At 42.9% G+C, this 12193-nt stretch overlaps 1 protein-coding gene across 4 annotated transcripts in view; it reads right to left on the minus strand.

The window, feature by feature from the left end:
* Positions 1-330: 330 nt before the first annotated feature.
* LOC309377077 (ATP-binding cassette sub-family C member 12-like) overlaps positions 331-12193 on the minus strand; it is a 56611-nt gene continuing 44748 nt past the window's right edge. For 2 of the 4 annotated variants that reach the window (XM_081923990.1, XM_081923989.1), the window contains 4 exons: positions 10010-10088; positions 8244-8357; positions 3463-3627; positions 331-1498 (listed from right to left, as the gene is read on the minus strand). In XM_081923990.1, coding sequence (XP_081780116.1) covers positions 1406-1498; positions 3463-3627; positions 8244-8357; positions 10010-10088 — 451 coding nt within the window. In that variant the 3' untranslated portion in view covers positions 331-1405. Of the gene's footprint in view, positions 1499-3462; positions 3628-8243; positions 8358-10009; positions 10089-12193 lie in introns of those variants that run through there. The other 2 variants (XR_014171426.1, XR_014171427.1) reach the window with 2 other exon arrangements.

Below are 12193 nucleotides of genomic sequence, written 5' to 3' on the forward strand. Positions count from 1 at the left end.
TGTTGGGTTCTGAGGTATTTTAACTATTGCTTTTCACTAGTTTGTTCTTATTAGTTTGTATTATAAAATGTTTTTAAATGTCTTAAGCTGCCTTGAATCCCAGCTTGGGAGAAAGGCAGTACAGATTAATATAATATAATATAATATAATATAATATAATATAATAATGCAATATTGATGCTTTTGCTTGTAGTACTGTGCAGAGAACAAAAGCATATGTTTGCAACAGTGGGCATGTGCCAACATGAAATATGTCTGTTGGAAATAAGAAATTGGTATGTGATAATTCCAAAACCTATAACTGCAAGAAAAGTGAATTAACAAGTGACGTTACAGTGGACGGTATTCTTTACTGCGTACTTCAATGACAAACTACAAGAGTGCTTCCTCCATTGGAGCCTATGTATCTTTTTCTCTTCTCTTCTCTTCTCTTCTTGGAAAACAGATCACATGGTATACAGAGAAGTGCTGAGCACATTGCAGCCAAAGGTAAGCGTCTGGTGTTCTGTTTTGTTTATTAACGATTGATTCCAATTGGTGAGATAAGCATATACTTACGTTGTTCCGGTTGAAATCTATTGGATCCTTCAGGTGCTCAACAGGCTGGTTTGCATGGGCTCCTTTTACCCAAATACAGCAGTGCATTTTCCTTGCAAGCACCAGGTACAAACTAAAGGCAGAAGCTGTACCCAGCTAGGCTGCTTAAATCCCACTGTAGTCAATGGAATTGAAGAAGCCCATCTGCTTACAGTATGACAGCCAAATAGATGAATTGTTCCTTTAAAAACCAGCCGGAATTTTTCAGCTGCCTAAGTGATACGTGGTGGTTCTGATCCAACAGAGACCGGTTGCCACAAGTTCCACTGAAATTCCTGGGACTTGAGTTAGTTGTAACTAACTCATTGCATTGATTTTGGTGGGGCTCAGTCACATCCTACCTTGGCTGAGTTGCAGCCATTGTGACTATGCAGTGATCAGGTCTACATCATTTGCCTTTAAAGGTTGTATGGAACGTACAATGTTTAAATGTTGTGGGATGCTAAGGGTGAATACCCTCTGGTAAGTCTGCTGATCATGTTAGCACCCTCTGAAAATGTGCTGATCCAACACACCATGTTAACAGGTTTCCCTGCAGGTGGGCTATATTTTTGAATAAATTCCAAAATCAGCAGTCCAATGCCATGTGTATTTGCAAAGTCCTTCTTGCTCCCCCTTATTTAGTTCTTAGTTTCAGCTGCCCCTGGTTCTATCAAGCTTCAGAGTTTGCCCTTAAATGTGGCCTTCAGTGAAGGTTATCATATTTCTTTGTCGGCAAGACGTTAGATATCTATTCTGTTCTTCCTGTCCATATTAAGCCTTCTTTTCTGAAGTCCACAGAGAAAGCACCATTCAATATTTTCATGTCCTAGGATCCGACGTTGCTTGTAGCAGCTAGGAGTGATGCAAATGCGGAATTGGGTTTTTGAAGGAGCTCATCCGGTTTGCCAAACTCCACTATCTGAAAGTCATTGGGAAAGAAATTGAACAAATGTCAGGTGCGTTAGCAAATGTCAAGTATGAAGCAAGAATACAGTGCAGTTGGGGTCGTTTTTTTATGAGTATCCTATCATGTGAAAATTGCCTTGGGGAAGGAGAATAGCAATGGGGGGGGGGGAATACATAGTAATAGAGAAGAAAGGATTTTCTCAGTTCCGTTCCTTTATTGTGGGTTTGCTTTGCCCTGGTTTCCAGTTGTCTGTCGGAGGATTTCTAAAATTAATTGTGGAGTGTACAGTTTGCCTACAGCTTTCAGTTCCTTTAGATCCTTTAGTTCAATGTGCCCCAGTCTACATTACTGATGAATACATGTTTCTTTGTGTGTGTGTGTGTGTGTGTGTGTGTGTGTACACACACACACACACACACTTACACTTTTAAAAAAAATATTGGTAGCATCATTTACCCCAAAGTAAGCACAAAGACTTACCATTCCTGAAAATAATCACATTGCCTTAGAAGGCTACTTCTTTGATGTGCTAAACTTGTATGTTTTTCTGCCATTAGACAAGATGAAGCAACAGGCAGCAAGGTGTTAGAGCACAGAGCTATGCCGCCATGCCAGCCTCTGCCCTCAAGTTTGCTGGAGGAAAATATCCCATTGCCAGCATTGAAATGGGATGGGAGAGAAATTCCATTCAGCCTCTGCAAATGGAATGCTGTGAGTGGGGTGAGCACCATCTTACCCTTTGCCTCAAGAAGAAAAATGTATTGGCCCATCCCAGCTCCCTCTGTGAGGTTTCAGGTGTCATGCTGATTTCCAAAGCTGAGCTAAAACCGTATTTGTTGCCACCAGGAGATTAACAATCTTCCTTGCATCATCTGCAATCGGTGCCTCCCATTTAAAATAACCCACTATATCAGTCCATGCTGCTTATGTGAAAGACTGTCCCTATTATATCCCACCAATAACATCAATTTTTTATATTAAAAAAATGTCCTTGCCCGCTTTGGACACTCAGGTTTTGCATAATTTGGGCCTGGTGCTTAGCAATAGACTTCCAGGGCAGGATGGCTGCTCCCCTATGGCCACTGGAGACCTGGAGAGGCAACAAGAGCAATGAAAGGGCAAGGGGGAGGACATGTTATGACACTGTTCCCCTAGGGCAGGGGTGCCTAATCTGTGCCCCCACCCCACCCGATATTGCTGGACTACAATTCCAGTCATCATCCCTGAACATTAGGAGGCCAGCAGTTAGCCACACCTCCCCTGGAGCACCCAACAGCCGTCTCCACCAAGAGATGCAAGAGCAAAGGTCCACTGATATCATCTGCCTTAGAAGAGCTATGAGACTCAAAGGAACTGAGACTCTTGCAAAAGCTTTAGAAACTATGTTTAGAAGATAGCTCAATTCCAAACCAATTTTATTGGTCCTCGGTAGGAGCTATGAAGCTTATTATCATTATCATTCTTGTCAGGTGTTGGTGTGGTTGCTCAAGAGCAAACAGGCAAGACTCTAACCTGTCTTTTCCGGGCTTTATTATTAGTACAAACTATTTACAGTGCAGAGCGTTGCAAGTCCATGTCTGCTCAGTCACCAGCAGAATCTGGGAGTGGGCGGTCCTTATACCTTCCCCAGCATAACAGTCGTGTGACCCCCATCCTTCACCTCCCCTCTCTGCACCCAAACCTACTGTGCAGAGTGGGCACTGGCAAAGGAGGACTTGCCTCCCCTCCGCTTTGCTCAGGCTCAGTGTTGAGGCTCTCCCTAGCATCTTCTGGTCCCTGCACCCCCTCCCCACTGGAGGTGGGGCTTCCCTCCTCGCCAGAGGAGGAACTGCTTTGCAAGATCTTCGGAGGCTCCCTGTAACACAACTGCCCTTCCACCTCTCGCCTCTGAGCTGATGGCAGTTCCCTGACAATTATTATTATTATTATTATTATTATTATTATTATTATTATTATTTACTTCTATGGCTACGTACCTTCCCCTTATCCATCACCAACACACGGTCACACTCATGGATGGTGTTCATACGATGAGCAATGGTCAAGACGGTGCAGTCAGCAAAAGCTTCCCGGATGGTCTGCTGAATCTGCACATCCGTCTCGGAATCGATGGATGCAGTTGCCTCGTCGAGAAGTATTATCTGCAGGGGTAATGATGTTTGCATTAACAATTTTAGAATATAGCCACACATACACCCCAGCAAGCATTGCAGAATGCTGGTAAGTGGGAACCATCACATTTTCGCAGGCAAAATGTCACAGAGCTAAATTTGCCATCGCTCTTCCCTAGGTGGGGCACACCTAGCCATGTGTAAATATTAGGCCATGCACCAGATTTGGTCGAATCCCATTCAGATGTTCCAGAAGTCAGCCAGGGCTTCAAAAATCCCCCAATACATTTCATAGCAGCAAAGAAAGAGTGACCATTGGGGGCGTGTTTCTAAGACAAATTTACGTAAAACACCTCATAGAAAACCTGCAGTTGATAATAGTCATTCCAGGTTAGCGTTTCCCAAAGTGTGTTGTGCATTCTCCTGGGCGTACATGAAAGGGTTTCAAAGGGCATAAGGCAGAATTTTTATTTTATTTTACTTGACCATAGTTGTTTTTAGCTACACACGGCAATTAAAAATAATATTATTAGAAGCATCCCCAAATTACTTTTGCTTGAAAAGGGGCAGGGCAGTAAAACTGAGCTCTTAAAAAGGGGATATGAGGTTATTGTAAGTTTGGGAAACACTGTCCTAGGGCAGATAATGAGAAGTTGTTTCATATACGAGAAGAAATGGCAATATATGAAACAGGAACACATATTAGGTAAAATGTGTAACGTAATGGAAAAATGTGTATTAGGTGAAAAGTATGGTATTATGCCCTATATAAAAGGGATGGGTATAAAAACAACATGGAAGGGAATGTGGGAAGTCAAATTATAAGAGAAACGTATAACAAATTTGAAGTTGAATAAAATAAAAGGAGTTGTTTCATATACAATAAACATCCAAACACATTTCAGTCCAAAACAGCCTCTCTCAGTGGGTTGCTAAGGTCTTCGTTCTCATATACCATTAAAAATAAAATAAAAATTTGATGCCTTTCAGTTCAATTTTCCAGACATAACATAATGATAGAAAGCCAGTGGTGTCTCTGCTTGGGAAACCAGATACTGCCCTTTAACAATGGTGGGAGTAACAAGCAATACACATCAACATTCCCAAATGGCAGAGAGACACTGCCGTGGACACAGACTTCGCAAGGACTCACAGACACCCGTTGGAAATGGGCAACCAATTACAGCTTCCCAGCACAGAACCACCTGGTGAAACTGATGTGGGGGTGTGTGAATTTCACACACCTTAAGGTGTGCGTCGCTGAAATCTCAACAGGTGCACCTTTCCTCTCCCCTACATGACACACTTCACCTGCCAAAAGCAGACATTCTCCCTTCTGCATGTTTATTGTGTTATTATAGTTATTTAGGACTCAGCTGGCATAAAAGAGTCCTGACTCTCACGCTCCCTTTGCAATGTGTGTAAACAGGAGCTCAGTGCCAATGGCAGTTACGGCCTTCATTGAGAAAGCAGAGACAGCTTTCATTTGGTTCTTCCCCTTCCAGAAGTGACTCTGCTGGCATCCCATTCTACCTTGTTGCACCAGCGGGACAGATGAGACAGGAAGGCCCTCCCATTGACCAGGGTGGAACCATGTGGCTCTCCCCCTCCCAGAATTTCTTCCCTGAACTCAGTCTGGCTGCAGTAGAGGAAGAATCCAGGTGCCATTTGGCTCTGCCCTGAACTGCCTACGCCAACAGCCATCTTGCTTGGTCATTCTGCAACTTCATTCTGTAACAGAATGAAGTATGTGCCACCTGTGCTTGGGAAAGAGCCACACCTTGGTGGTAGAGCATTTGCCTTGCATGCAGAAGGTCCCAGGTTCAATCCCTGGCATCTCCAGGTAGATATGAAACCCTGGAGAGCTGCTGCCAGTCAGTGTGGACAACACTAGATAGACCAAATGGACCAACTTGGTATACAGAAACTTCTGTTGTTCTGAACTGTGTTAGAGACATAAGGACTGGGACTCAGAAACAAGCCTAGAGGCAGTGCAGCTGGTGAACACCCAGTGCCAGCTAATAATTTGGTTTACAGGTTTCAAACAAATCATGGCTTCCCACTGTTTGAAGGAGGGACGTGGTGAGGTTTTTCAGCATTCAGGAGGATCTGGTGCCATAAACTGTGATTGCCATGGAAGAGTCCAAATTCAGTATCCCTTAAGGTCCACTTAAACCAATACTGTCCATGGGGTCACGAAGAGTCAGACATGACTAAACGACTAAACAACAACAACAAACCAATACTGTACTGGGATTCATTATTAGCTAGGGCAGACAAATCCGACATCTTTTCAAGAAGCGGGAAAGGGCAAGGGGGTGTGCTAGTCATCTAAAGCAATAGCACCACCTTGCTTTTAGGGTAAGAATGTCTGCTCAGGTAGCAGCACCAATAGAGAAGGAAGCAGGACCCACCCACACCAGACCCTCTGAAACATTTGCAAATATTTGCAGTTGCTTTGACAAGTTCTGTGATGGTGGTGTGTCATCATGATGAACATGAAATGTGCCCCAAATTTATTATTATAGCTCTTGAACTGTGCTATAATTTCAGCAGTTTGTCATATTAATGAGGCAACATAAATCAGCGCAGCAGCACAAATAAAGCGGGGTGGAAGTATCAACACAGCAGGGGAGGAATGAATGGGAAGAACATTTGAATGAGGTCCAATAACAGAAAGTTATTGAAATCGGCTCTGGGGGCTCTGGCAAGCTCAGGAACGGAATGTAAAAAAGAACCCTGCCTGGATCAGGTTGAAGGTCCATCTAGGTTCAGTATCCTGTTTCTTGCAGATGCTTCTGGGAAGGCCACCAGCAGGATTTCAAAAGGAGCAGGTCTCTCTCACTCATCCCTGCAAGCAGCTCTGCTGTCAGAGGTAGTAAATGTCCCTGGGTACCATTTGTTGGTGGGACGCGGGTGGCGCTGTGGGTTCAACCACAGTGCCTAGGACTTGCTGATCAGAAGGTTGACAGTTCGAATCCCTGCAACGGGGTGAGCTCCCGTTGCTCGGTCCCTGCTCCTGCCAACCTAGCATTTCGAAAGCACGTCAAGGTGCAAGTAGATAAATAGGTTCCTCTCCAGCGGGAAGGTAAACGGCGTTTCCGTGCACTGCTCTGGTTCGCCAGAAGCGGCTTAGTCATGCTGGCCACATGACCCGGAAGCTGTACGCCGGCTCCCTCGGCCAATAAAGCGAGATGAGCACCGCAACCCCAGAGTTGGCCATGACTGGATCTAATGGTCAGGGGTCCCTTTACCTTTACCATTTGTTGGGAATCACAAGAGTGCTGTTGTGCTCAGGTCCTGCTAGCAGGCTTCCCACTGAAAGCAAGAGCTCAAGAAGAGCCCTGCTGGATCAGCCCAATGGCCCATCTAGTCCAACATCCTGTTCTCATGTGGTCAGTGTCCCTGCGTTGCAGTATTGTCTACACTGACTTGGCAGGGGCTCTGCAGGGTTTCATAGAATCATAGAGTTGGAAGAGATCAAAAGGGCCATCGAGTCCAACCCCCTGCCAAGCAGGAAACAGATGGGGAGTCTCTCCCAGCCCTAACTGGAGATGCAATTGGGGATTGAACCTGCGAGCTTCTGCATGCAAGGCAGATGCTCTACCATGGAGCTACAGCCCTTCCCTTTAGAAACGAAGGCAAAGAAGGAGAAATGCAGGAAGAAGGACCGAGGATGACTTATGCATTCCGGAGCAATGTATAACTTGCTGCTGAAATGGAGCACACAAGACGAAATGGTTAAATCGGCTATGATAAAGTGGGCCCAGGATATTGGGCACAACATTATGTTTGAGGACTGGGAAAGGTTATGGACCACTGGGCTGAACTTCACAGCATGTAATGCTCTGAAGGAAAATGTAATGAAAATGATATATAGATGGTACATGACCCCAGTGAAATTGGCTAAAATATACCATTCGTCTGATAATAAATGTTGGAAATGTAAGGAAAATGAAGGAACATTCTTTCACCTCTGGTGGACCTGTCCTAGAGTGAAGGCCTTCTGGGAAATGATATATAATGAGTTAAAAAAGGTGTTTAAGTATACCTTCACCAAGAAACCAGAGGCCTTCCTTCTGGGCATGGTCGGCCAGAACGTGTTAAAGAAGGACAGAACATTTTTTATGTATGCTACAACGGCGGCAAGGATACTTATTGCTAAGAACTGGAAAACCCAAGATCTACCCACACTGGAAGAATGGCAGATGCAGCTGATGGACTATATGCAATTAGCGGAGATGACGGGCAGAATCCGTGACCTGGGAGAGGAGAGGGTTGAAGAAGACTGGAAGAAATTCAAGATTTATTTACAAAAGTATTGTAATCTGGTTGAATCTTAACAAGGAAGTCAGAGTAGAAATAACTGTCTACCATTAAATTACAATTTTATATTTGAGTATAACCTAAATATTGGATTTAAGATCATAAACAAGATGATAATTTGCTTGGAAAAATTTGTTTGTAATGATGAAAGTGGAAGCGGGAGACGTGAGGGAGTCCACAATAGAATGAAAGGATGTTATGAAACTTATTTTGTTTGTTAAATATGCATTTGTATGAAAAAAACTCAATAAAAAATTATATATATAAAAAAATATGCATTCCGGAGCAGTTGATAAACAGCAACAGCTCCAGGAACTCACTTTTGAATTTCGGAGGAGTGCCCTCGCCATACAGAGCAGCTGCCGTTGCCCCACAGAGAAGTTCTCTCCATTTTCAACCACCCCTGCTTCTAACTTTCCTGGCAGTTTTGAAACCTAGGATACAAGAGAAACGCTGCCATGATTATACATTTTATTTTTTGTTGCGCACACAACAACAACAACAGGGCAGGAAACCATCTTTGACACAACATCACTGATCCCTGTCAAGTAGAAGGAGATGGATGTGCAAGAGGGAAGAGGCAAAAGCCGCTTGAACGTTTGATGGCGGCAGGCAAGGGTGAGAGAGGGAGGAAGCAACTGAAGGGCAGGCAGAACGACAAAGGAGTGATGTGAATAAAAGATCTGGCATGGAGACATTTTGGGATGGCAACCAGATTCTGTCTTGAGCAAACAATCAGCGCACAATGGTGATTCCGGCCAGGTTCAAGGTTCTTGTGTTATTTTACAAGGCCCTTAACAACTTGGGTCCAGGGTGGCTCAGGGACCACCTGATCTCTTATATCCTTGCTCTGTCATTGAGGTCTTTGGGGAAAATCACTGTTAGTGGTCCCCATGGCTCAGTTGCACGACTCGCACCCACAAGAAGCCATGTGTTCCATATAGTGGGACCAATTTTGCAGAGCAGGCCCCTCTCTGTTGAACATCTGGAGGTTTCCCCATCCTTGACCTGGACCCAGAGGATTATTGGCTGCTGAGTCAATATCCTAGCTTAATCTGTTTGGATTTCCCTCCTCTCAAATGGAGCACTGGTGGCAAAGCAGAACAACAAATTGAAATCCTCCGACACCTGGGCAAATGCTCAGAGCAGCTTGTGTAAACATTTATAGTTTTACAATTAAAATGAAGGTGGGGTGGCGGGGGAGCCGATTTTATTAGAGCTGCTCTAAGGCTTTGACAGGTGCTACTGCCTCCAAGCAATTCTCTGCTCATCCCATGCTTCTGGTTGGAGGAGAAATTGCAGGTAACTCAAGCTGGGATACTTGGGCAAGTGCCCAGAGTCCTGCTGACCCAGGAATTGATTGACTCTGGAGGACATGTTCTATTCCACTTCTTTCTAAAGCTTCTAAATCTGCTAAATTCCCCATTTTTCTTCCTTTTCTGCTAAGATTCTGTCGGTCTTCTGTCTACTCGTTACCTGTCCTGTGCTACCAGATCACTGCCTTTTGAGCCTGACAGCCTTATGAACACTATGAGGTATACATCTCATACTATGTAATTTTTTTACAAGGGGAAAAATTGTCTTGCTGTAGTTTGGGTATCACCAATAGGTGTAAATCGTTGGGTGGCAGCTAGGGAGTTGGGAATAGGCAGATTGTCTCTTTGCAATATGGGGGCTGCATTTATACAACTGAAGGCACAACCCCAGCACACACACACAAACACATACACACACAATTTGTGCTTTCTGAAACAATACAAGAAACAAAACACAGTCATGCTTCAAAATCTACACTTCTCCGAATTTTGCAATGCCATTCTCCAGCCATCAATTATTTCTGCCTTAAAAAAAAATAAAAAGAGGAAAGGACAATTAAGAATGTAATTAGTGAACATTAATTGTTCAAATCTTAAATGGGACTGAATATTAGCCACATTATTCTCACTACTGTTTTGGTATCTTGTGATTAATGATGCATGGTTAACAGGGAATCAAAATTTTCCATATGCTGTCATTTTACATCTGGCAATAATAGATTAGATTGGGAAAACAAAGAAATACAGATATATATATATATATATCATACTGTGTTTTTCATAAATGTTCTGCTCAGAGCTTGCCAAATTTGATCGTCTGTGTGGTCTTGAAACGGATCTAAGTTGTACCTGTAAGGTAGGAATGAGAATGAAAGAAACATATTGCCCCTGCAAAATAAAACATTGCCTGCTGCTGCAGTTCTTGTGGACTAGACCCTTGGATTCATTCTTGTTGCACAGGTGAGACTGAGGACAAGAAAGATGGAGGGACATTGTTGCCATGTCCTGTTTGTCAGCTTCTGGAGATATCTGATTGTTTAGAACAGAATGCTGGACTAGATGTGCTTTGGTTTGTTTGAGAAAGGCAACATCTATGCTCTTAAGAAGTTATCTGTGGGATATATCAGCCTCATATAAACAGCATGCATAGCTCTAGTTAAGGCATGAAGGGATTAAGATCATAGAGTAAACTGTCCTGCCCGGCTTAGCTAGGTCACACCCCCTCACCTTGGGAGGAAGGGTTACCTACCAAAACGTTGCTCTTTCTCTTTTCCACCATGAAAACAACCAGAATGGATGTCTGGGCTAATCACTCCAAGCCAGACCGTGTGGGTTTAGCAAGCCATCTTTGTGTTTTTATACAAATAATTTAGAAACATTTACCAATTTTGAAGCTAAGTTAAACTGCTGCTGCTGTTTGTTGCTGCTGCTGCATGGAAAAGCACATGAATTTGACCTTTGAAGAGTTTGTAAGTAAACCATTTTTAACTTACCAAACAGTGTGGTCTCTTTTTATGCTAAAGGGAAGTGGGAGCTTTGGAATAAACTTAGAAAGGGATATTTTAAAGGTCTAACAGCCTATATTTCCACACTTTACTTTGCTGCATGTTTTGTGATTTTTAATCTTTGCTGGGGCTTTCTCACCAACAAGTACTTGCCCCAAACCAGCATCTGGCATCCAGGGAATTCTCATTCTACTATTTTAAACCAATTTATTAACCAAAATACCAATATTATTGGTGTTAGCAAGGTCATTTAAATAACACCAATGGAGTCCAGAGAGAAAAGAAATCCTGATAACATTGTACTGCATGACCATTGTATAAGATCTCCTTATTTATCTGGAAAAAAGACTCTATTTCTCTCATCTTCCTCCATGTGTTTAACCCTTGACCGGCTCAATGAGACATTATACTTTTTACATGCAAATACATAGACTTCTGAAACTGAAAAGGGGGTTTCCATTGCCTTACAGTGCAATCCTATGCATGTTGACTCAGAAGTAAGCTCCACAACGTCCAATGGCACTGCGATCTGAAAGCCATTTACTTGGGAATAAGTTATACTGAGCTCTGTGTGACTTACTTCTGAATAAATGTATTTGGACTTGAACCCCTTTACATACAAACCGTGGCATTGACTATTTTAATAATGACTGGCTTATGTGTCCTTATGTCTGAGGGGTTGGGTTGGGGGGGGGCTGGGTGCTTCTTAGGATATTTGTTTGACTGTGTACAATGTTCTGTATGCATGCATTTTTCTTTCTGGTATACTATAGTTTAAAGGAAAGGAAACACAGCAATACCTTGGTTCTCAAATGCCTTGATACTCAAACGCCTTGGTTCCCAAATGCCGAAAACCCAGAAGTAAGTGTTCCAGTTTTTGAATGTTTTTGGGAAGTCAAACATCCGGTGTGGCTGTGGGCTATTATTTCCAGGGGGCCTGCACCAATCAGAAGCTGCGCCTTGGTTTTTGAACATTTCCGAAGTCAAACAGACTTCAGGAACAGATTACGGTAAGTTTGGTGCTTTTGTTTTTGCTATTTATTTTGTGTTTTAGTTTTTGAGGCTTTTTCGGTTAATTTTTTTTGTGACTGTGTGGAACCTGATTCAGCTACTGATTGTGTGACTGCGGAAATGGATTAAAGTCAAACATCCAAACAATGGCTATCATCAGTGCAGGTAAGAATTTTTTAGAATTTTTTTTATCATATTCAATACTGTCTTACTTATTTTATAGTACAGTACATTGATTATTGCTTTCATTTTATGGATCAATGGTCTTGTTAGACAGTAAAACTCATGTTAAATTGCTGTTTTAGGGTTGTTTTTAAAAGTCTGGAATGGATTAATCCATTTTGCATTACTTTCTATGAGAAAGTGCGCCTTGGTTTTGGAACGCTTTGGCTTTGGAACAGACTTCCGAAACGGATTAAGTTTGAGAACCAAGATACC

The sequence above is a fragment of the Podarcis melisellensis genome, assembly GCF_964234715.1.
Source record: "Podarcis melisellensis genome assembly, chromosome: 8".
Lineage (NCBI taxonomy): Eukaryota > Metazoa > Chordata > Lepidosauria > Squamata > Lacertidae > Podarcis > Podarcis melisellensis.